At 49.4% G+C, this 22,149-nt stretch overlaps 1 protein-coding gene across 1 annotated transcript; it reads left to right on the top strand.

The window, feature by feature from the left end:
• The first annotated feature begins 256 nt into the window (after window positions 1-256).
• On the top strand, window positions 257-21,673 carry LOC144119680 (uncharacterized). Its single transcript, XM_077652247.1, has 15 exons — window positions 257-409; window positions 1,013-1,137; window positions 3,569-3,718; window positions 5,161-5,649; window positions 5,929-6,705; window positions 7,755-8,154; window positions 9,475-9,520; window positions 9,999-10,118; window positions 12,160-12,276; window positions 14,668-14,748; window positions 15,567-15,647; window positions 15,845-16,022; window positions 18,008-18,175; window positions 19,822-19,956; window positions 21,515-21,673. The coding sequence occupies exons 1-15, from the start codon at window positions 352-354 to the stop codon at window positions 21,671-21,673; spliced, it is 3,084 nt and encodes a 1,027-aa protein (XP_077508373.1). The 5' UTR covers window positions 257-351.
• Window positions 21,674-22,149: the final 476 nt, after the last annotated feature.

The following is a 22,149-nucleotide window of genomic DNA, read 5'->3' as shown; positions in this document are numbered from 1 at the left end:
TGAAAAAAAAAACTGAAACCAAAGAAATGGCGCTATAGATGAAAGCAAGATGGCGCAGCTTGCCCAGGAGCGCCGAATTGAATTTTTGACGCCTTTTTCAAAGCATCGGTCATATATCACCCATGGCCTACAGCGCGGTAAAGAAAGCCTGAATGTCCCCTTGCACGTGTCGCGTGGTTTCATACACGGGCAGGCAGAGAAGTAGAAGACAAGGAGATCGCGCGCCTTTCGCCGTGTGGTCTTCGGAACAGCGAAGCTGTGCACTGAACAGCCCTTCCGCGGAGCTCCTTTTCCACAAGACTTCCCCACGCTTTACCCGTGCTGTCGACAGCAGGAGGCCCAGACGGAGACATGGCCTCTGGGGGCCAACCGCCGACACTTCCGCCAAGCAGTGAGCGGTACATTCCAGGTACGGCGGCGTAGTCGTGGCGTGGTTGTCCGATCCGTTCCAGTGTCTTTACACTGTGAACCAGGGACACTTCTAGGCCACTAACTTGGAAACAGTGCACGGAGAAATCTATTCTCCACGCTTTTTGGCAGCGATAACTCTCTCAGGGGGAATTTCCTGGTTCAGGGCATAGTATAGTTAAAAGCTTTTTTAAGTGGAATGCAGGTTGATAAAGGAGGAGGTCTCAGAGTCCGCGACTGCATTGTGGCTTCCTCGCTTTAGTATCTTGGAAATTTATTCATTGACTGTTTCCCATTGCTCTGGTCAGTGCGGCAAGGAGTATGGCCATTAGGAAGGCGACCAAGCTGTAGAGGCGAGGCTGGGTCAAGTTACCCAGTCGCAACCAATGTACACATATCATTGCTACAGCTGTGTCTCCTGGAAAGGCGAAGAGTCCGGGGTGCTCTTCTTTTCCTCAGATCAAACGCCGAATAGCAACTGCGGAAGATGTATGGCGGCGATGAAAGCGCAATGCACTTTTTCCGAGACAGAGGCGGCCGAAGCTGTTGAGCGATTTGGACAGGAAGACCTCTCGTTGACCATCTGGGCTTTGTCTGCGCACAGGCGACGCGACCAAGAAGAGCTCGACGACCCAGGAAGCGGAGATGCAGCGAAAGGAGCGAAGCTTCCAAGAGTGCATCGAGTTCCTCATGCCGGTCTACCTGCTGCCTTTCCTCTTCGGAAACAAGGTATATAGGTTCCGGGGTGAGGAAAGGTGGTGTCGTTAAGTTTGTGTATATCATGCCCAGATTTTCGGACAAAAATTTTGAAAATTGAAAAATTATCAGACACGGTTATGGATGGTAATGGCCAATTATTCTGATATGTAGCAAACTCTTTCTTTTGAAATGTTTCCATCAATCGCATCGTACACTTAAGACTGCCATGGACAACCAATGGGGAACGCTTTTGACGATAGAAAAAACGTGAATAGAAAACAATATACAAGACTGCCGTCAGGTGATCTGCGGATGTATTTTTATATGAAAAAAATTAACGTTCATAATCGGTTTTCTGCTCAAAAATACTTTTGTCCATTATTGCTGAGGTCGAGTATGTGAGGTTTATAGAAATCGAGTTTGCGTAATTGATGCTTGTATAGTGTAGGACGTACAAGAGAAAAGAGGGGTGAACTACGCGATGACCGGCGATGAGCTGACATTCACCATTTTCTTCAGCAGACTAAATGTTAGAGACCTGAAAGAGGAGCGAAGGAAAAAAAAACGACGAAAATTCAAAAGCAAAATGCAAAAGCAGCCACGGTCGCTTCATCCGCTGCGGTGGCTCAGTGGTTACGCCGCCCGTCTACTAAGCCGTTGTTCCCGGGTTCGAACTCGGCCGCGACGGCCACGTTTCGATTGAGTCAAAACATAAAAGGCGCCCGCGTGCTGTGCGATGTCAGTGCACGTTAAAGATCCCCACGTGGTCGAAATTATTCCGGAGCCCTCCACTACGGCACCTCTTTCTTCCCTTCTTATTTCACTTTCTCCTTTATCCTTTCCCTTACTGCGCGGTTCGTGTGTCCACCGATATGTGACAGACAGACAGAAAAACTTTATTCAGCAAGTGAGTTTTAGACTCAGCTGAGTCCCTGGGCCACTGCGCGGTCCCGCACTGCATCAAGTAGGTCATGCCGGGACATGACGTCGGCAGCCCGAGTCACCGCAGCAAGCTGCGATGTCGGGTCTGCAGACATAAGCAGGACCTCCCAGTCCTCCCAGCTCGAGATGGCGTGCTGTCCCCGCGGGGGAGGGTCAGCAGGGCAGCCGAAAAGGATATGGGAGAGAGTGGCGTCGGGGTCACCACATAGGGAGCATGCAGGGGTTGTGCCGCAATAGTGGGATAAAAGCTGAGGGGATGACAGAGAGCGGGTCTGGAGGCGTCTGAAGAGGATCTGTTGGGAGTGCGTAAGAGAGGGGTGGGGAGGAGGGTAAGTCCGACGGTCCAAACGGGGTATCTGCGTGAGCTCTACAAAGGTGTGCGCCCGCTCCCTCGAGAATCCTGGATCGAGACTGTCTTGAGCCCGGAAAATCAGACCTCGGGCCAATTTATCGGCAGCCTCGTTTCCAGGGTTCCCAGAGTGAGCCGGCGCCCACTGAAGCTCTACCCTGCGCGGTAAATTTTGGGTAGGGGTGTTCAACAATTGCCAGGCAGGGGCGTGAATCCTGCCCCTGGCAAAGTTGGACAGAGCCGTTTTGGAGTCGCTGAAGATGTATTGGGCGTCCGAATGTGCAAGGGCTAGGGCGATGGCGGTCTCCTCTGCCTCCTCAGGCGTAGAGCCCGAGGGAAGACGGTGAGTTAGGGGGTGAGGTAGGGTTGGATTGTAGGCAACTGCTACCGCTTCATGCGCTGTACATGCGGCATCTACCCAAACGGCATCGTGGGCTTGCCCATAGTACCTATGGAGGGCATTAGCGCGAGCTACGCGGCGAGGGATGTGATATTGGGGATGGACGTTTCGAGGAAGGGGTTTCACAACGAGAGGTGTATGGATGTGTCGAGGGATGGGTATAAGAGTTGACTGGTTAGCGGGTATGTTGATGCGAAGGGAGGCGAGTATATGGCGGCCAGTGGCGCTCGTGGCAAGTCTAAGGTACTGTGTCTGAAGGTGCGCGTCAACTAGTTCCTGAATGGTGTTATGCATGCCTAGTGCAAGGAGTGTGGCTGTGCTAGTGCTACGAGGTAGGTTTAGGGCTGCCTTAGTCGCAAGGCGGATCATTGCGTTCACGCGTTCGGTTTCCGTGCGGTTCAATTTGAGACAGATACTGCGCCATTTCGCTTTCTCAAAAACCGATTTTTCTATTTTTTTTACTGTCGCTTCGAAAGCCATGATTTATCAATAGTAAGCCACATTACTATCTTGTCATCACTGGAAAAGCTTAGTTATTACCTTTTACGCTGGCTCTTAACCAGTCGCCACTCTTGGAAATGCTAAAAGAGAACATACATCACTTATTCCTTGGAGTGCAAAACGGATGCCTAGAAAATGTATACTGTAATGAAATGTACTGTAGAGAGAGTGTTTATGTACTGGACCCTCACGAATAGTTCCGATGCCCGAGCAGCATTGAGAAGTCGAGCAGATTCCGGCAAGATGAGCTGGTATTTGGTGACGTGCAGGAGGGTGCCTGCATCTACTGCGTCCTCCTGACAGTGGCGGGTCTCATGGGTCGCCTGTTGCCGTCGCCCGTGGCTGCCATGCTGCCCTTCGTCATCCTGCCGCTGGCCGAAGTTTGCAGCGTGGACCAGCTGGCCGCAGATTTCTTGGGCGTCAGTATGAGTGCAGCAAACGGGCCTTTGCTAAAATAGGCCACACTGTGTTTTCGCGTTTAATTTCTGGCCCGTTTATAGGTACAAGAGGCGTCCGACAATTACTTTTGTAGGCAGCTTAAAATCGTTAACAAAAGAAACCTATTCACTTCTCACGTTGCTCGAAGCTACGCCGAGGTCGGGCAGTGAAGCTTCTGCAGCAGCTTGTGAGAACTAGCAGTTACGAAGGACACTGTTCTTTTTTCGCTTTAACGCTTCGTTACAGTGGGCGTGCCACGCAATATACAGAGCCCAGCTTCATGTAAGCCCTCCCAAAGATGCAGGTTCGATTCCGGCCGTGGCTGCTGTGTTTCGATGAAAGCGAACTACAAAAACAGCCACGCGCTGTGCGATGCCAGCGCACATTAAATAACCCCACGCGGTTTAATTTAATGTAAAGCCCATCCACTACGGTGCACCTCAAATCCCATGTGTCGCTTAGGAACGTCATACGCTTTAATTTACGATTTACGATTCACGGCCGCTGTGAGTGCTTTGCAGAAACGAAAGTTTGTCGCGACTGATGCAGGCTCGAACAGCGGATAACCTGCATGTGCGAGCGATTGCGCGGCATATACCGGGAGTTCAAAAATAAGCATTTTTGTTAAAATGATAACTCTTTCGCGACCGCAGCGACAGCATTGGCGAGCATCATAAAATGTGTGGGATAAGTTGATTACTCCAGTAAATTACTGAAATCTCATTATTAGCTGAGGAATTTCGTCTTTTCAGGCACATTGGACTGGCGCGCGGCGGCCGAAAAGCGCACTTGGCCGCGCTCACTACTTACTGTTCGCGCGGTACATCACAACCTGTTGCTCGAACCAGAGTTCAGGAGGGAAAGGAGTAAGACGCGTCCGCTCCAAGCGAAGTCAGCCAGTGTACGTGGATCCAAAACTCCCAGCCGAAATCGACGCCCCATAACGACAAGGGCAATTGCATTTCTCCGCATATAATATCGGACACTGTATGCCCTGATCGCCCACAACAATTCGCTAATTGCGACCAACCAGCTGAAGTTATAAGTACCACAGGAATCAACTTATCTCACACGCTTACGCCGTCCACCGGTGCCGTCGCCATGATCACGACTGTTATCATTTTATCTTAAAAAATTGGCAGTGGCTTAGCTCAGCTATTCCAGGATGTACGTAGCGAAGGCTAAAGCATAGCTTCGTTAGCCTTGGTTAATCTTGATTGCAAGTCCAGGTTAGTCTGGTTGTCTGGCTAGTTGTTGTCACGTGGTTCGTCACGCGGTTGGTCACGCGGAGCGGTGCGACCACGGCGAGTTCGTGGCCAATGTAGCGAAGCCCTACACCCTGTACAGTTGTTTGATCTGTGCGACGACCGCCCAGCAGAACCAAACGAAGCAAGTAAATTTTCTTCCGAAAATACCTGCGCAGCCCTGCGTCCTGTCGGCTTCCCTGCTGTTCGCCCTTGCCATCATCGGCGACGAGACGACCATTTTCTTCCGCCTGTGCCTGTACGCGCTGAAGCAGTACGCCCTGCGAATGCAGCCGCTCTTCGTCGGCATGCACTCGATCGTGCTCGGACTCAGCTTAATCTTACCCAGCACGCTGGTCGTAATCTTCAGCACCGTGTTCATCGACCGCTTCGTCACCACTGTCAGCAACGAGATCCTGGGCACCGACCAGAGGAACGGAGTGCGCTTACAGACAAGCTCGAACTACTTCGACGGAGGGCGGCGACCACGCTACGGTCGAAAGAGCAGCGTGAGCACTTTCGCTAGGAGGGTCCGGAGCGTGTCCGTCAGCGACTCTGGCACGCTGGCCAGTGAAGCGTCCGGCAGCAGTTTGGTCGCCAGGCCGCGTAGGAGGCAACCTTCCTTTTCCACGTTCGAAGGACAGGGTGCACCACGAGGACAGCTTAGGGTAAGTAGCGCAGCTTTGCATACGACAAGTGCTGGATGTGCGTAGCAAGACGCTGCAGTGGAACGCATAGTGAAATATTTCGCACTCGGAATTATTAAAACTTAATTCGGTGCTTAAGAGACAGCGCGCTCGTAAAAAGATGCCGACATCGGTGGGTTTTTCGTTGCTCACACTGTAGCTCTACGCGATGTCGGACATGCTGAATTCTGCTTGTATTTATACACTCACTTCGATAAACTAAGAGTGGTGCGGGCCTGAGTTCAAAAGTCTTTTCCGCAGGCGCACAGAGGACCTCGAAAGACATCGTTCGCCGGTCTCGGCAGATCTCCGGGCGGAGACGACCGGCCGTGCCACTTACCCGTGAGGCGCATCCGGTCGTTCAGCGCGGAGCCCAAGCAGCCATCTTCCATCCTGAAGCGGAACGTGCCTCCGGCAGCGCCACCTCCGTCGCGTCGAACGCCTACATCGACACCCCCATGTCCACATCCATCGCCATTGGTGTCGCCACCGCAAGCCATCGCGGGTACAGAGGACCGAAGGGGCACCTTCCCGATGGGATACTTCCTGACGGCATCCGCGCAAGGGACTCCGGAGCCACCCGATGTCCACGAAGACACGCCAGTCTCGACAATGCGCTCAGCCCTGTCTTCCGCCATTGCCACTGCGTCTACGCCTGCAGCGGTCACTGCGCTTCCGTCGCTTTCCATGACCAGCCCTGAGGCGAGCCAGCTCATCTCGGCGATGCAGACAGCGCCATCTTCGGCCGTCACGTCTTCGTCCACGCCCGCTGCAGTCACTGCGCCTCCGTCCATGTCGATGACCAGCCCGGAGGCCAGCCATAGCGCGGCGGCGGATTCTTCTCCCGCTGCGTTGGCTTCGCGAGTGCCGAGACGTTACAGCGCAGCTGTGACGGCGACATCGCCGCTGTCGGCCAAGCGCTCAAGCAGCGCATCACGCACCAGTTCTTCGAGGAAGTCTCGCGCGCGAGCCAGCTCCAGGCGAAGCACCGACGGCGAGGTCGACTCTTCGGCGAGGATGTGCGATGACCACGCTGAGGTATCGGAGTGCATGCAGTTGGAGCAAAAATGCGCCTGCCAACTGGGCCTACTCAGAAATGTAGTAGGGATCTCATTTTGAAATGTTTCATTTCGTTTTAATTTCATTTGGCTCTGTGCCAGTGGTCGCTGCTCCCAATGAAGTAGAATGGGCGGCACGACGACATGCTGGTCGTGGCAGAAAAACGTCCGTAATGTTATTCAGTTGCAAAATGTGCCCCAGAGCCATGCCGCACTGGTGGACCAGCGCCGACTGATGATGCAGCATGACATGTTTATCATGCCTAACGAGCTTTATTGGCTCTTATCCCGTCTCCGAAGACAAGCTGTCCAGTGGCTGGACGATAAACAGGCGGATAATGCTCTGTCCGACTGTATGCTGCGGCAGTGGTGTAGCTAGCAGCGGCGCCGAGACCAGACCGGCCGTGCCTATGGTTGGTCATTAGCTTCCCTATCTCCGTTTGCTTTCGCCATCATTCACGGCTGAAAAAAAAGAATGTAAAACGAAATGAAATGGTAAATGTTAAGATTACTTCCTACATGGGCCTAAACACGAGGGATATGTGGGTGTAATGTGACGTACGCTGTCTTAAACGTGCCACATACAGTGATTTGATCAGGGACCTGAAAGTGAGTGCTCGCGTGGGACGGAAAGCGAGTTTAGTGTGCAAGAAAGGATCACGGTAATTTTACTTCACATGTGTTCAGCAGTACCAAGGGGTCCTAATGCTTCTGGCGTACCAGGCGCTTGTTTGCAGTGAAGAATCACACCAACTTGACTGATGATATATGCATGTAGGTGCGTAACTTAGATTCAGATAAGGTAACCGATGGGTATTCAGGGCAACGGACTGGATTCTAAGGAAGGCCAGGGCAGCAGGGTGTGACAGAAAGTCGGGTGGGTTGCCCGGATAAGGTGGTCGCAGCTGCGGCCACCTTATCCGGGCAAAGTTCCTAATGGGAGAGGCCTTTGTCCTGTAGTAGGCGTAGTTAGATTGTTGATGATGGTGCTGATGAATGTGGCTAAACGTTAGGTGCCATTTATTTCAGACGCCCCAACAGTTCCAGTCGAACTCGACAAGTGATGCGTATCAGCTCACGCCACTTGTTGATCGGTCGGGAGCTTCAAAGGAAGACACAAAGCTCGAAGCACGACGCCCGGGAAAGGCGAAGCAGAAGGGTGTGCCCCATCCAAATCCACAGGCAAAGGTCGACCCTGTGCAGGTGCCAAAATCTGCCCTAAAGTCCGATCCGAGGGCGGAGGAAAAGCCGGAAGCCAGCACAGAGCAGGAACCGGAACAAAGGCCAGAGGTGCGCAGCGTCCTCAAGAGACGCAACCCGTCCCTTCAGCCCAGCACCGGCAGCCGCAGCGGTAGCGTGCGCAGCTGGTTTCCGTTTCCGCAGTTCGAGAATGAAGAGTTCAATCTGGATTCTAGGACCACTCCCCGCGGTGAGCTCCCGAAGGTAGCCTCTGCTCTGAACTCGTCTAGCCGAGGAAACTTGACCGCACGGCGGACTTCTGTGGGCAAGCTCAAATTGCCGGTGCAAAGGGGTTTCGAGCTTGTGCGAGCTGTTACTCATCTTTTTCATAACCAGCAATTCTGGACAAAAGAATTTTTGAGCGGGAAACCGTTTATGAGCACAATTTTTTCATATAATGTAAGATTTAACCATAACAATCAATATATACGCAGATCACCCGACGGCAGTCTTGAAATTCTTTTCAATTTACGTTTTTGCTATCGCCTAAAGCGATCCCCATTGATTTTCTATGGCAGTCTTAACTGTTCGATGCGAGCGATGGAAACAGTTTAAAAGAAAGATTTGGCTACGTCTCAGAATAACGGACCATTACCCTCAATATTTACATAACAGTGTCTTATAATTTTTCAATTTTCAAAATTTTTGCCTGAGAAAGTTGGGCTTGATCGCTGCTTTTATACCTGCCCTGATGCTTTTTACCGTGACAGATTACGGCAGTGTGTGCGAGACTGGCGCAACTTACTCGTTTCCTTTTTCTCATAGTACAATTTCTGTCTAAAAAAAAATGAAATACGGATGCGACAGCAGAATTGCAATCAGTAAAAGACCGACCTTCTGGCTAATGGATCATACGATCGATTCCATTCCATTCCAGTCAGTATATTAAGTGACACTGGTATTTCCGGTTTTCCGCTGCTATATGGTGTTGCAGCTCTATAGATAACTGCACCACTTCCCCGTCTTCACCCATGTCCATTGAACCTATTATTTTTTTACGCTGTGGTTTTGTTTTTGCGTAAGATGGCATGCGTCTTGCGTGGGAAGTTGTTTTGAACAGCGAAACATATGCGTAAACACAGCAAGTGGCGTGGCGTTTTCAACATGCTGTACCTCAACTGAAGGCAGCCCGGCCGAATCAGAACATCTTCAGTACTCTCTCCGTCTTTAAAGTGCGCTGACGTCGCACAGAACACGCGCGTTTTAGTATTTCGCCTCCATCGAGAGATACGGTCGCCGCGGCCTTGATGGAACCCGCGACGTTGGGACCAGCAGCCGAATGCCAAAGGCTCTCAGCCACCGTGGCGGGTTTGTTGAACTATAGGATCCATGTTTGCACCCTGAAAATGAATTTTTAGAAGCCATTTATTTTCTTAGGATGTAAACCATGCAGGCGCGTGTCATCGATTCGTTAACGTGCAATATATTAATTACGTCCCGTTCGTGTCTGTCCCTTGTGTTTTTTGTCGCGCTACAAGCATCCCCTCGAGCAATATATTAATTGTTGCAGGCTTCACCGGAGCTGAACCACAGACATCATCTCTGCGCGTACGAGCGTAAGTATTTTGTGCTTGATTGGTTGGTTTATATGGGTTTAGCGTCCCAAAGCAACTCAGGCTATGAGAGACGCCGTAGTGAAGGGCTCCGGAAATTTCGACCACCTGGGGTTCTTTAACGTGCACTGACATCGCACAGTACACGGGCCTCAAGAATTTTGCCTCCATAGAAATTCGACCGCCGCGGCCGGGATCGAACCAGCGTCTTTCGGGCCGGCAGCCGAGCGCCATAACCACTCAGCCACCGCGGCGGCTGTATTGTGCTTGAATGACGGTCCCTAAGAAAAGACGTGGAGAGGGCGTCAGTCCTGGCCAGGTCTCTTCTTTGATGCCCCATTTCGCGCTATATTTTGGTCTTGAATTTCCAGTACGTTCACATAACCAGCTTTCATGCCCTCTAGTCAACCTTGTTATGTTGGGTTTATTATCGTCACCTCCGGCTTGCCACGCGTAAACGGGTCCCGTCCAATCTTTGCAGCCTCACGATGGCAGCGCGCCCGGCGTTCATTGCCGGTGCCGCCTACACCGCCATATTCGGGAACGTCGCCAGCTTGAGCACCGTGCCCGCGCGCAACACGGTCCTCGTCACCCTTGGCTGGTAATGGACTATACCACTTGCTCTACATGGATGCGAAAGCGAGAGAGAATATTTTGTAAGAGTTCAAAAGGGTAAAATTCTAGCTCCACTGCTGGTTGATGGTGGTTGTCAACGAACTGGAATAAGATCTGTTGTGGTAATCGCTCTATAAATCTTGCAGAGCTTGAGCAATACGACAGGAAGACACACTGCATGCCTCCGCGGCGACTGCGTACAAACACTTTGCGGCCTTTAAAGAAGACAACGACACTTGATGCCAGCAGCGCAGAAGAAATAGTGCGAACAAAATAATTTTGTTGGTGTCTCACCACACGAGAAATGCTGCAGGTAATCATAGCTGCAAAAAAAAAAACAGCAGGAAATATGTGTTCAACCCTGCAGTCTAAAGAGAGGCTGTTTATGCGTTATTTCTAGTCATAACATTAAAAAATGAAAATACGAAAAAGGAAATAGCAACTGCCCGTTTCATGGCACAAGCCACAAATTTTAGGTGAGTCTGGTCATACTGCTTCTCTGAACCACTGAAGTTCTCAAGCGGCGGTGACAAAAAATTTTTGCCGGCGGTTTAGCATTGCTAAGCACTAAATAGTCTGCGAAAGCACGCTTTTTGTTGTTGTCGTTGTTGTTGTGACTGAAGGAAGAATGAAAAGGAAAGTGCACAGGGCTCTCCACTGGCTCAAGCTGAGCCACAATCGCTGCAATGTGCAGACAGATATGAGAGTTGAAAGAGATGTGAGAGGAAATATTTAAAGAAAGGACGCTCGTCGCGACAACCGCGCCATCTGAAAAGATGACGGTTTAGCAGCAGATGACACCGGGTGACAAGGAGCCCTCGCCACATTGGTGAGAGCTCCTAGATCCCAGACCCGGGTCAGGAAGCCACCCATCACACCACTCCCAACCACGCTTCTTTAATCTGGACAACACCGCCACGTACCTGAAAACGCGATTAACGTGTTCACTGACTGCGCCTTTAGTTTACTTAAAATCATCGAAGCCTGTACCATTCTCCTGCAACTTCTGTACTGCATAAGACAGTATTTTGATTTGTATAGTAATTCGCAATGGTGCACATATTTGTAACGTGCGCCGAGAATGCCAGCGGGCCATTGTTAAATGTCGCGTTTGCGCAAGAATGTTGTCAACGCCAACGTGTTTAGCTCCAGTGCCGTGATTGTGACAACGCATGCAGCACACATCTCTGCCACTACCGCCACATACAGCTCAAAGTGCGAATCGGGTCCACTGCCCCAGGGAGTCATTTATGCGCGTTTCCTTTGCTTTCGCTACTGTCTCACAGGCTTCATGTCCACCTATGCATTTTGCAGGCTATGAGGCAAATAGCGCTTTCTGCGCATGTATGGAAGTTTATCAATACGACGACGTGTAATGCACAGCACGAACGTGTGGCAGTTTAACACGAAACGTTATCGGCTGCGGCGGTAGCATAGTGCTCTCGCGCAGTGGCCAGCGAAGCAGATCTGTTTGTGCCTCCGTGCGTTCGAAACCCAGTCGCGGCAATATTTATTTAATTTATGCAGGTATCTGAGAGGCTTCTGACAAATATCGCCTCTTTCAGGACTGGTAGTGAAGTAGTGCTTTCGCACCAAAAGAGGCGGCCCCTATACATCAGCGAATCGTTAGGGTGAGAGGAACGGACTGAAATAACTGTAGTTATGCACGAAGAGACTAAGCATCCCTGCAAGCGAAATACAGACGGAACTTCAATATGAATGAACGCGGAATTCATGCATGCATGCCTTAGGTCAGATTAGGCTAGGCCAAGCCATGTATAGTGAGAGTAAAAGCCCCGGTTGCTGCCTCAACCATGGGGTGGATCGATGAACCAAGTTGCGAAGGAACAGATGAAGACAGTCCAAAGAGGACGTTGGGAAGGGCAGGTACCGCTAGCCACATTAAAAAAAAAGTATTTCTTAAAAACGTGGTCCGCTCTGCATACCGTGTCCATATATGTAAAGCGTAGGTGAGATAAACTCGTAAGGATCAACTCGGGAGCCCCATTTTTTAACCATGTCCACAGCCGTGACAAAGACTGCCCAGTGAACTGGTGGAGCTGGTTCTTGGTTTCCTTGCCCGTGGCTCTGGTCTGCTGCATCGTGTGTTGGACTTCTATCTACTGCGCCAGCCTCGTAAGCTGGTGAGCGCCTGCTTCAGTTTCATCCAGAGTTCGGCAAAACTATGGTCAATCATAGTACCGTGTGTACATAGGAAACTACCCCGTAATTTATTGGGTGCAGTGTCACGTGATACTTGAAGGCTACTACTACGGGGTAAAACAGGCAGCATGTCGATGTACCGAACCGTTCTTAAAAGCTGTGGCGTCGCATATGCGGGAAAGTGTGGCAAAAGTGTTGTGTAGCAATGCACACTGTGAGACGCCTACTTAGGAACGAAATAATCTTGCGCACTGTGTTGCATGCGGGACAGTGACTCGCCGCCCAGCCGGCACCTGTCATTGTGGTATCATGTCGGCGTCTTTCTGTAGCCAGTGAGCACCGAAGGATTAGGTAAAAAAAATGTGGCTGCTGTCGTTTTGGTATATCCCAGTCTTCGGAAGGGCTCAGCATTTTAGCCTTCCAATGGTCGCACACATGAGGCATAGGCATTCCGAACACCAGGAGAAATTCAGTTAACGCTTTGAGTTATCGGAGATTAATTCGTTACATCACCACAATCCAAGAAAATCCTGGGTCCGCACCACAGGCAGTCCAAGATCGAGAAAGCTTAGCGTTCTTATGGTACCCCACCCTATACAATATAGTATATACCGTTTACTGTTGTACTACTCGTTGCACTGCTTGCGCTGTTTACCTAAGTGCCTTATCGAGTCGGTCATGCAGAAAATTGCGTAATGCTAGTCGCCAGCACATGCATTCTTGAGGCCTCAGCGATTATACCAGATGTTTCAGGGAAGACAAAGTAATTTTCAAAAATAAGCTTTTAGGGATAAAAATATGGCTTTTGCGGTATAGTACTACCAGTGTTCGTGGACACTGGAAAGTCGGTTCATTGTCTTAAGTAATAAGCTGGTTAACGAACTTGTGATAATTATCTTTTAAACCATCACAGCTAGGCAACTGGTTGCAATTACTACTAAGATTTGTTTTTAGGATTTCTTAGAGTTTTTAGAAAATTTTGAAAATGCGATTATCCTCGGCGCTGTGGCGCGGCAAAATCTGAAAACATCGTGCCAAAATACAAACGCTTTCGAAGAGCATGCAGGCAAAACAACCTTTCCAGAGCACGTAATTAGTCAAAAAATCCTAATTTTGTCCACCACAGCGCCAAGGGGAATCGCGTTTTCGAAATTCTAAAAACTGATATGCCTATTACTAACGCCCGGCTACAAACCTGTAATTGTAACCCGGCGTCTAATTCTACTGGTTAAAAAGTTAATTATTAAAAATTAGTTAACCAGCTTACTAAAGCCGACTCACCGGGTTTCTGATCTATCTCTACCAACACTGGTAATACTGTGCTGAAAAAAATAATTATTGTTAATCAAAAAACCTATTTTTGAGCATTACTTAGTCTTCCCTGAAATACCTAGTGTATACCGTATACACTCGATTAAAGGCCACGATCTAATATGGGCCGCTCTCCTTAACTTGGAAGCCGATGATTTGCGGACAAAAAAAAAAAACTTCAAAGAGCAACGGTGTTTCGCATATGCTTACATTTGCTCGCGTGGCACACTCCGCGGGGAGCTGCGATAGGACGATGGTTGCCCGCTGCACGCATCTTCTAGCATCCATTCGCTGTGCGGCTGTGTGCCGATTGAAACAGAATCCAGACGCCTGTGCTATAGGAGTGAATGGCAACTGCCAACCTCGAAGTGACGCCGACAAGATTGCTCAGAAAAGCACCACTTCAGCTCGGCTGCTCGTGGATTTTGAATTCATTACGTGCGGTTTCGCTGCACGCAGATGTTGAAAGTTTTCTAAAGTCACAGAAGTTTGGAATCCAGTGAGTATAAACGAAGATGACTTCATTTGCGAGGAGGAGCTGCGCTCAGCAGTTTCGACAGCGACCGCGACCGCGACGAAGAAACTTAAGCTATAGCACCAGATTGATGGTACAGTAAAGTAGTTTCCCCGAAATACATTTGCGAAATAGAACCGACAATTGCTGCTTTCTTGCAAGGGCCGCGCCACGTCAAAATCTAGAAAAGAAACTACGGCCCATAGTGGAGTGTAGGTGCATAAATAAGAATTAGCATTCACCATTTATTGCGCTGACCGGATCGACCTTTTTAACGGAATTGAATACACAAAAGCACCCGCATATCCTAAAAATAAATTGGGAATCGATACCCCACGGCTATAAGTACAGTGCTAAGAATTGGTCCTATCAATGCTTGGTATATAAAACAAAACCTCGTAGAGCGAGCTTTGCAATTGGTTGATCCTTTAACAACAGTTTAATTGTTCAAGCTTTGCGCGACAATTTATGCACATATTCTGTATTCACAATCAATGTGCACACTTGCTACGTGCGCCACCAACCTTCTCCTTTCCTTTATATCCAGTGATGACGATGTCGACGAGCAAACACACGAAGACATGTCCAAGAGCGCCCGGGTTCGTCACCGCAACATGAAGAGGCACTCGTGAGTTTACTATATTATGACAACTCAAGAACGAAGCGGCAAATGCTCCTCAAAGGAGCGCCCCCCTCCCCTCCCCGCCAATGGCATCGACCGATTCTCATGATGTTATGGTTAATCCCTTCGTACCTGCTAGCGTGGCATCGCAGGGGGCGGCAGATGAAAGGGGATCATCATCATTATCATCATCTTTATTACCAGCCTGACAAACCCACTGCAGGGCAATTAAAAGCCTCTCCCATGTCTATCCAGTTAACCCTGTCCTTTGCCAGCTGCGGCCACCGTATGCCCGCAAACTTCTTAATCACATCCGCCCACCTAACTTTCTGCCGCCCCCTGCTACACCTGCCTTCTCTTGGAATCCACTCCGTTACCCTTAAGGAACAGCGGTTATCTTGCCTTCGCATTACATGCCTTGCCCAAGCCCATTTCTTTCTCTCTATTTCGACTATAGATGTCACTAACCCGTGTTTGTTTCCTCATCCACTCTGCCCGCTTCCCATCTCTTAACGTTGCACCTATCAATTTTCTTTCCATAGCTCGCTGCGTTGTCCTTAATTTAAGCTGAACCCTTCTCGTTAGCCTCCACGTTTCTGCCCCATTGATGAGTACCGGTAAGATACAGCTGTTGTATACTTTTCTGTTAAAGGATCAACCATGGCTAAATGAAATTAGCCGGAGCGTTAGGAAAATAGGTTGACGCTATTGGCTGGAGGGACTCTTTTCAGGGACATTTGCCTCTTGGTTTTTGAGTTGCATCCGACTTTGGTTCTTTATTACCATGTGCACAATAAAACTGAAAGCCGAACTGAAATACGCAGTGTCCGCGAGGCCCTGGCGTTCTACTGGCTGATGGGGATCCCTGTCGCTTCCAGTGCTTACAGCGCACAGCATCCTGGATGGTGGGTACATTCAATGAGTCTTGCATCAAACATCTGCCCAGACGAGAAATAGCTTAGTGGGCACCGGTACCAGCGGCCGGTGCTAGTATGGTATAAAGATTAAAATGTGGATGCCATGAGGTCTGCAGAGCTGGCATGTTTTCCAGGTAAGCGCACCGCTGCGTTAACTAGATGCCTTCGCGTTCGCATGCGCGCAGGCGCCTGGAGGTCCCCCTGTTAAGCCTCGCTGTGCTGGTTCTGAGCGTTGCGCCCGGGTCTCTCAGGCGACGCTGCTGGTCGCATCGTATGCTTAACTGGCAGTCCCTCTGTTCGCGCATGCCGTGGAGCATCATCCTGATGCTGGGCTCCGTCATGGCTCTCTCGAGGACAGTGGAGGTAGGTGTCTTTTGGCTAAAGTAGATCTGATTACTGCTGACGTATAGTATAAAGGTAGATCCCACTCTGACAATGACACTGTACAGAAGAGGAGGCCGCTTTCACCGAGAGTGAAGGACTTTTCATTAAATGTCATTTTACCTCCATTTTTCCAAGTAAAAAAAGTTGATATGCATTACAAATACAGCTCATAAATGCACTTCGGAGAGGTGTTCATAAATAGTTCGTATTACTGGCACGAAGGAACAGACAGAGTCTAATGAGACTTGTGCGAGAGTTCAATTCAGGGGTAGGAAACCGGTTAGTTTCGGTTTCAGCCTCTTCAGAGCATCTGGTTACAGGAGAAGAACTGTTTAAATAGGAATAATTCCTGCACATGCATGCAGAGCGAGATGCTTTTTTTATGTTTTCACATAGTACATGCACTTAAAACATTGCATCACTGTAATAAATTCCATGTAAAATAAAAAGCGGCGATGGCCTAATTATCTCAATTATCTCAGGCACTGCGAAGCGAAGCTGCTCTGTTTTCGCCGGCGACTGTTCGAATCCCGCTCGGGGGTGAAGTTTTCTGTGGCGGATACCGTTGCCATGACACCGATATGACGCCCTAATTGGGTTTCCTCCGGCCACTATGAAACTAATTGGCGCTGACATCTTGATCAGCTGGAAAATTGTACATATCAGGAAGTCTCCAACCCCTGTTTAAAATGGACGTGGCTCTGGTTAAACAAGGAGTGACGCGATAGCTACAACTGACCGAGCTGAACTAGCTCAGTCGAACTGCAAAGTCAGTCTTTCGCCGCTCCGTTTCGCTGGGCGTCCCTTCTTCATCTTCGTCGCACTTGACATGGCGCATGCGCACAGCTGGTTGTTGTAGCTGTTGCGCGCCGCGCCGCCAGCAGCAGCAGCTGCTCCGCACCACGTGATCAACCCACGTGACCAACCACGTGATTAACAGCGCCGCCACGGAGCTACAATATTTTTCTACATAATCTCTTCCCATGACCGCGCTCCTCTGCCAGCGATGGATGAGCTGCCGCAGAATATCCCTGCAAAAATTCCTCATTTTGAGAATTCAGCAAGAGCTCCACTTAAGTTATCACCTCCTCATCGTTCCAGAAATGTTTCCCACGCAGTGAGATTTTCATGCCATCGAAGGGGAAGAAGTCACTTGGTGCGAGGTCAGGAGAATACAGGGATGGGGTAAAATTTCATAGGTTAAGGAGGCCTCGTTTATCACCGTCACCAGTTTTGAGTGATCCGGTGCATTGTCATCGAGAACACGGACACATTTCGTGAGAGCGCGGCTACCTTCGTCATGTGCTGTTGTTGTTGTGAACGGTGCTGTGCACTGAGTCTCCGATATTTCAACAGTTATCCGCCTGCCAGCGAGCACTAGAGCCTCCACTTGCGCTGCAATTCGAGGTTCACCATCCAGCGTCGCTCGGCCACTCCATTCTTCGTCGTCCAGGCTTGTATGGCGGCATTCAAGACAGTGTCATAAGCTGGGGAATTGTTACGGTACACCGCCACAGGCCCACGGCATGAATCTTCTTGGCATCGCGTCCCTTCAAATACAGAAAGCGTATCACTGCATGCGTTTCAACTTTCCGGATGGATTGTGCCATTTTCGTTTTGAGGCCCTAGCGATGTTGGGCCGTACTATATAAAACACAAGTTATGTTCCGCTAAAACTAGAGACGTGCGCTCAGTATGATACCTATCGTGTACGCCTGTTATAATTTTTTTCTACCGACAATACGAAATTAATAAGTTGCCCTCGTATTTCACCTCACTAGCACAAAGATATCTGAGCATGAAACACTTACTGTTAGTGAATGGGAGCCCGTGCAAGTGTGAGTTGGTGGTCTAAAAATAAATTCTTCAGTGAGTGAACCACGTAGGCATACCATCTAAGATACGTTGCACTAATAAATGCAATGTCCTTGAACTTGCACTCGGCGCGCCTACTGGCGGAGTAGGACTACCGACTAGTGGAGCATGGCCTGGCCAAGCTGGACGACCAGTTCTGGGCGCAGCGGTCCACCAAGTCCAGCCAGTTCATCCTGGTCAGCGTGGCCGCTGTCCTCTCAGAGCTGCTTGTCGGCGAATCCGTCGCTCGATCCATGGCGACCACGGCGGTTCGTGTGGTAAGCCCGCCACTGCTTTACTCTGTTTTGTGCTCGTCGAAATGCAGCGTTTATGCCATGTAACCAAACTCTGCGGCACTGAGGCTGCAGCATAATCCGCGCTAACGCACTGCGGCTAACCGCTCAACGGCTGGCTTCACAAAACGACTCCCGCTTTCACGAGGAGGACCGGGCAGCGATCAATGCTTTCGCTTGTACGAATAGGCTTTGACCATGCAATTGTCTTCGTGACCCATGCTTTATGTTACGCGAGAGAAAAGAACAATGCGAATAAGTGTGTGAGCGCTCCTGGAGTGGATGGCCGCACATGTGACGGAAGCTCGGCAAGTGTGCTTCGCTTGCAGATGACAATGGCTCCCTCTGTTTTCTTGTGCTATTGTACCGTGCTGCGAGAGGACATGTAAATATTGGGAATTTATTGGCAAAGGCCAGTCCTGTAAACGACCAGATTAAAACCATCATTTGGCCGATTATCTGTGCTGCTTGGGTAGCTGTCGGCAGTGCAGTCGCTCCCTTGCGGCTTGTGTTCCTCGTGCGAATAGATGTGTTAAAATGGTCTTTTCCACACTACCACTGACACAACGGCATCTCTTGCAGGTATTGTAAAGGAGATCAAACCGAATATGCGGCCACTTTTTAGAACGTTAGGAGCACATCTAATGGGCCTAATATTTAAAATGTATTGGCAAAGGCCGGTCCTACGAAGGACGAGAGTGAAACCATGCTATTCCAATACTGGGCCGATTACCTGCGCTGCTTGGGCTGTGGCAACTAGTTGTCACTTTAATCTGGCATCTCTTCGTCCTATTCGATCGCTTTTCCCATCTGTGTCTTCACTGTCGTCGTTGCTCGCCTATGAACGCTCCATTGCCATACACTGTGCTGTGTTAGGTCTTATGTGCTGCAAATGATGACTTCATGATATGTCCGGTGAAGCGTCGCGCATGCTTCTTTCATTTTCTTTGCTTTATGATGCTTTATGAGGCTCTCTTCAGGTGATTTTTTTTAACACATTTAGCCTGGACGTCTTCAATATTGTATTTCTTACAACAAAATAAAGAAGAAATTTTTATGTTCTGGAGTTTTATGTTCTGGAGCAAGTGAGGTCAAAACATATGGAATGTGTGAAATTGCCATGGGAATGATGAAATGGAGAACATTATAGGCTTTGGAGCCCGCGTTCAAAGGCGACAGTGTCAGCCCCGACGAAAGTCATACGTTGTCCGCGCAGCATTTTTGAGGAAGCAATTTCGCGAACCTAGTGAAATACCTGTCATCGTTAAAGAAGCCTAGAAGCGAAATGTCGAATTTTACCATGAAATGCTGTTTTTAACTGTTACCAATTTTCTGGGATTCACTGCTGTTTACGCGTTTCCTTCTTTCTATGCTTCAAATATGCACTATAGTGTGCGCTTTGCTGTACAGTCTCGGGTAGAAATATGGACAGCTGTAGGTTCCAACTTCTCCCTAGCAACTTTCTTCCTTTCCCTTCGTTATTTTTCGGCTACTTGTTAAATGTGTGGCACAGAACAAACATTCTCATTTTCCACTGGAACCGCAATACTAAGCACGCAGGAATAAGTGAGTGCAAGCAATCTTTGCGTCCCCGGAACGAAAGACGCTTCTGTCGCGTTCGAATTACGCAGGCCGTGGTGACAGAGACCCCGGTGTCGTTCTACGTGGTGCCGGTCAGCCTCGCAGCGTCCATCAACGTCATACTGCCTGTGTCCCTGCCACTGATCGTCATGCGAGAGTACGCCCACGCCAACAGTGCCCAGATGGTGAGTATGCGCCGAGGACAGCACGAGAGAAGCGCTTTCTTTTCCCATAGGCGACAACCGCTGCGCTTCTTTTTCACTGCGACAGTTGTGTGTGTTCGATTCACGGAAAGAGTATGGTTGAGCGTCATACGCACAAGTTCCCTCTCTTTCTGCCCAAGCCACAGACTGTGTGTGTCTGCGTTAGGGGTTACAATTAGCTCAGATTCAGATTCACGGTTTACGGGGCTTACGGTTACAAAGTTACTCAAACTGTGAAGGACGCCGTTTGGGGGGACTCCGGAAAGTTTTGACCTCCTGGAGTTCTTTAACGTGCACTGACATCGCACAGCACAGTGGTCTCTAGCGTTTCGCCTCAATCGAAATGGGACAGCCGTGGCCAGGATCGAAACCCGAGTCTTTCAGGTCAGCAGCCGAGCACCATAACCGCTGAGCCACAGCGGCAGCGGATTCAGATTAAGTTATAAATAAAGAAAAGGCGAGGTTGTGAAGCGTCACTATGGGTTATTGACTCCTCAAGCACGCCCCGGTGGAAGGGATTAAGAAAGAGATGTAAAGGGCAACGTTTTTTTAAAAAAAATTCACACTGTAAACGCTGACTATCTCTGAATTTCGTGTGTAAGCTTTTATTTTTCACTCATTTTTATTTTTCAAGCGCGTTTGTTGCGGCCCCAAGCCTTAATCGAGAATGTCTAATCAATGGGGTGAGCGGAAAATAAGATGTCCGATTAATCGTTTTCTCGTGCTTTAGAGCGCTCGGATGACTGCCTGCGCACGTTTAGAGTCGCTAAGGGGCACGCTTTCAAGTTGCGCTGGTTATTCTAGAGGTCTTATAGATCTAATTCGTCACGCGTTCCGAGATACTGTCACTCAGAAATGAGAGCACACTCGGGACCTTCCGAGGATTTATCACACGATGCCTGCCACTTTAGCTGGCGGTCGCACTCGCCCTCTTCGGTCAGCATTCATAAGCGTGTTTGACGGTGGCGGTATAGTGTCAAGCGCAGCTGGAAGTTATCCGTTTTCTGCGCTCTCGCCCCTCTGCCTGTGCGATGAGTGTTAGACTGAGGCGTTATTCCGGCGATTTAACTCGCGAGCGGCTAAGAATTTGGGCGCGTTTTCAGTTGCGCATTTTATTTTTTACTTGACAAGTAAAAGAACTTGGAAAACTTGGAAAAGAACTTGGGGAGGACGGGCGCTGTCAAGTTCTTTCTGTGTCCTCGTCTTAAAAGTGTAGCGCTGGATTACTTTTAAAGTAAAAAAAAATGCATAACCAACTATCCCCGCAACGTGTTTTGTTTAGCGAATTTTCAGTTACGCACAGGACGGCGTCCTGGAGACTCGAAACTAGAAGAAGATCCCGTCCACAACTATTGTCCTAAGAAAAAGCAAAAGCGGATAGCTTCAGTCCCTGGGCCCCAGCCAGTGTAACAGTTAGTGCTCCAGCTAATACTTCGTTCCCCCGAAGATGAGAGCAAGGCACTGTTTTCATTTGCCATATAGCGTAATGAGAACCACTACCTTTACTAAACCTGACTCTGCCTTGCGCCTTGTTCGCCAGGTGGCGTACGGCGTCTTCATCAAGTGCGTCGCCGTGACGGCCATATTCCTCTCCATGAACACCATCGGCCTCGTCGTCTTCCAAGGAGAGCAGCTGCCGAAGCAACAGGCCATGGGAACCCTACACAATACTACAGACATGGACAGCGCAGGACTTTGACACCTCTTGGGTGTTACCTGCATTGTATATCTCCTTCATATTTTTTTTTACCTCATTTCTTGATAGCTTCAGCTTACCGCTTTCACGTTTGAAGTTGTGAACTTCGGTGAACTCAGGCGAAAGATAATGTATCGCTAAGTTCAAGTTTGGTTTCTGCTACCGAATGTTCGCAGTCGTTTCAAAGCCTCGTTGCTATAGTGCATAACGTATTATCTTAGTGCGTACCTGCTGCTACAGACTGTTTTGTTGTCCTACAATGTCTGATTATCACATCTGCGCTTGGATGCTCGTGCTTTTCGGCGCTCACTTCGTGTTTGTAAATTGGGAAATATGTCATGCGCAGTTACGAAGAGTTCGACGATTGCAGACCTTCTGCGCTGTTATTCTGAAGCTTTTGCTGACTGTTATGTGGTGTGCACTCTATGGACGGCTAACAGCTAGTGCACAGGACTGTCTTGCCCCCAACGATCACAAGA

This window comes from Amblyomma americanum, chromosome 2, assembly GCF_052857255.1.
Source record: "Amblyomma americanum isolate KBUSLIRL-KWMA chromosome 2, ASM5285725v1, whole genome shotgun sequence".
Taxonomy (NCBI): Eukaryota; Metazoa; Arthropoda; class Arachnida; order Ixodida; family Ixodidae; genus Amblyomma; species Amblyomma americanum.
The sequence above is the reverse complement of the archived record's forward strand: the minus strand, read 5'-3'. Positions and strand labels throughout refer to the sequence as shown.

Coding starts and splice junctions, on each gene's coding strand:
- LOC144119680 (XM_077652247.1), top strand. CDS start 352: ATGGCCTCTGGGGGCCAACCGCCGACACTTCCGCCAAGCAGTGAGCGG. Junction 8,155..9,474: donor TTCTAGGACCACTCCCCGCG/GTGAGCTCCCGA, acceptor TAATTGTTGCAG/GCTTCACCGGAGCTGAACCA. Junction 18,176..19,821: donor CGACCACGGCGGTTCGTGTG/GTAAGCCCGCCA, acceptor CGAATTACGCAG/GCCGTGGTGACAGAGACCCC.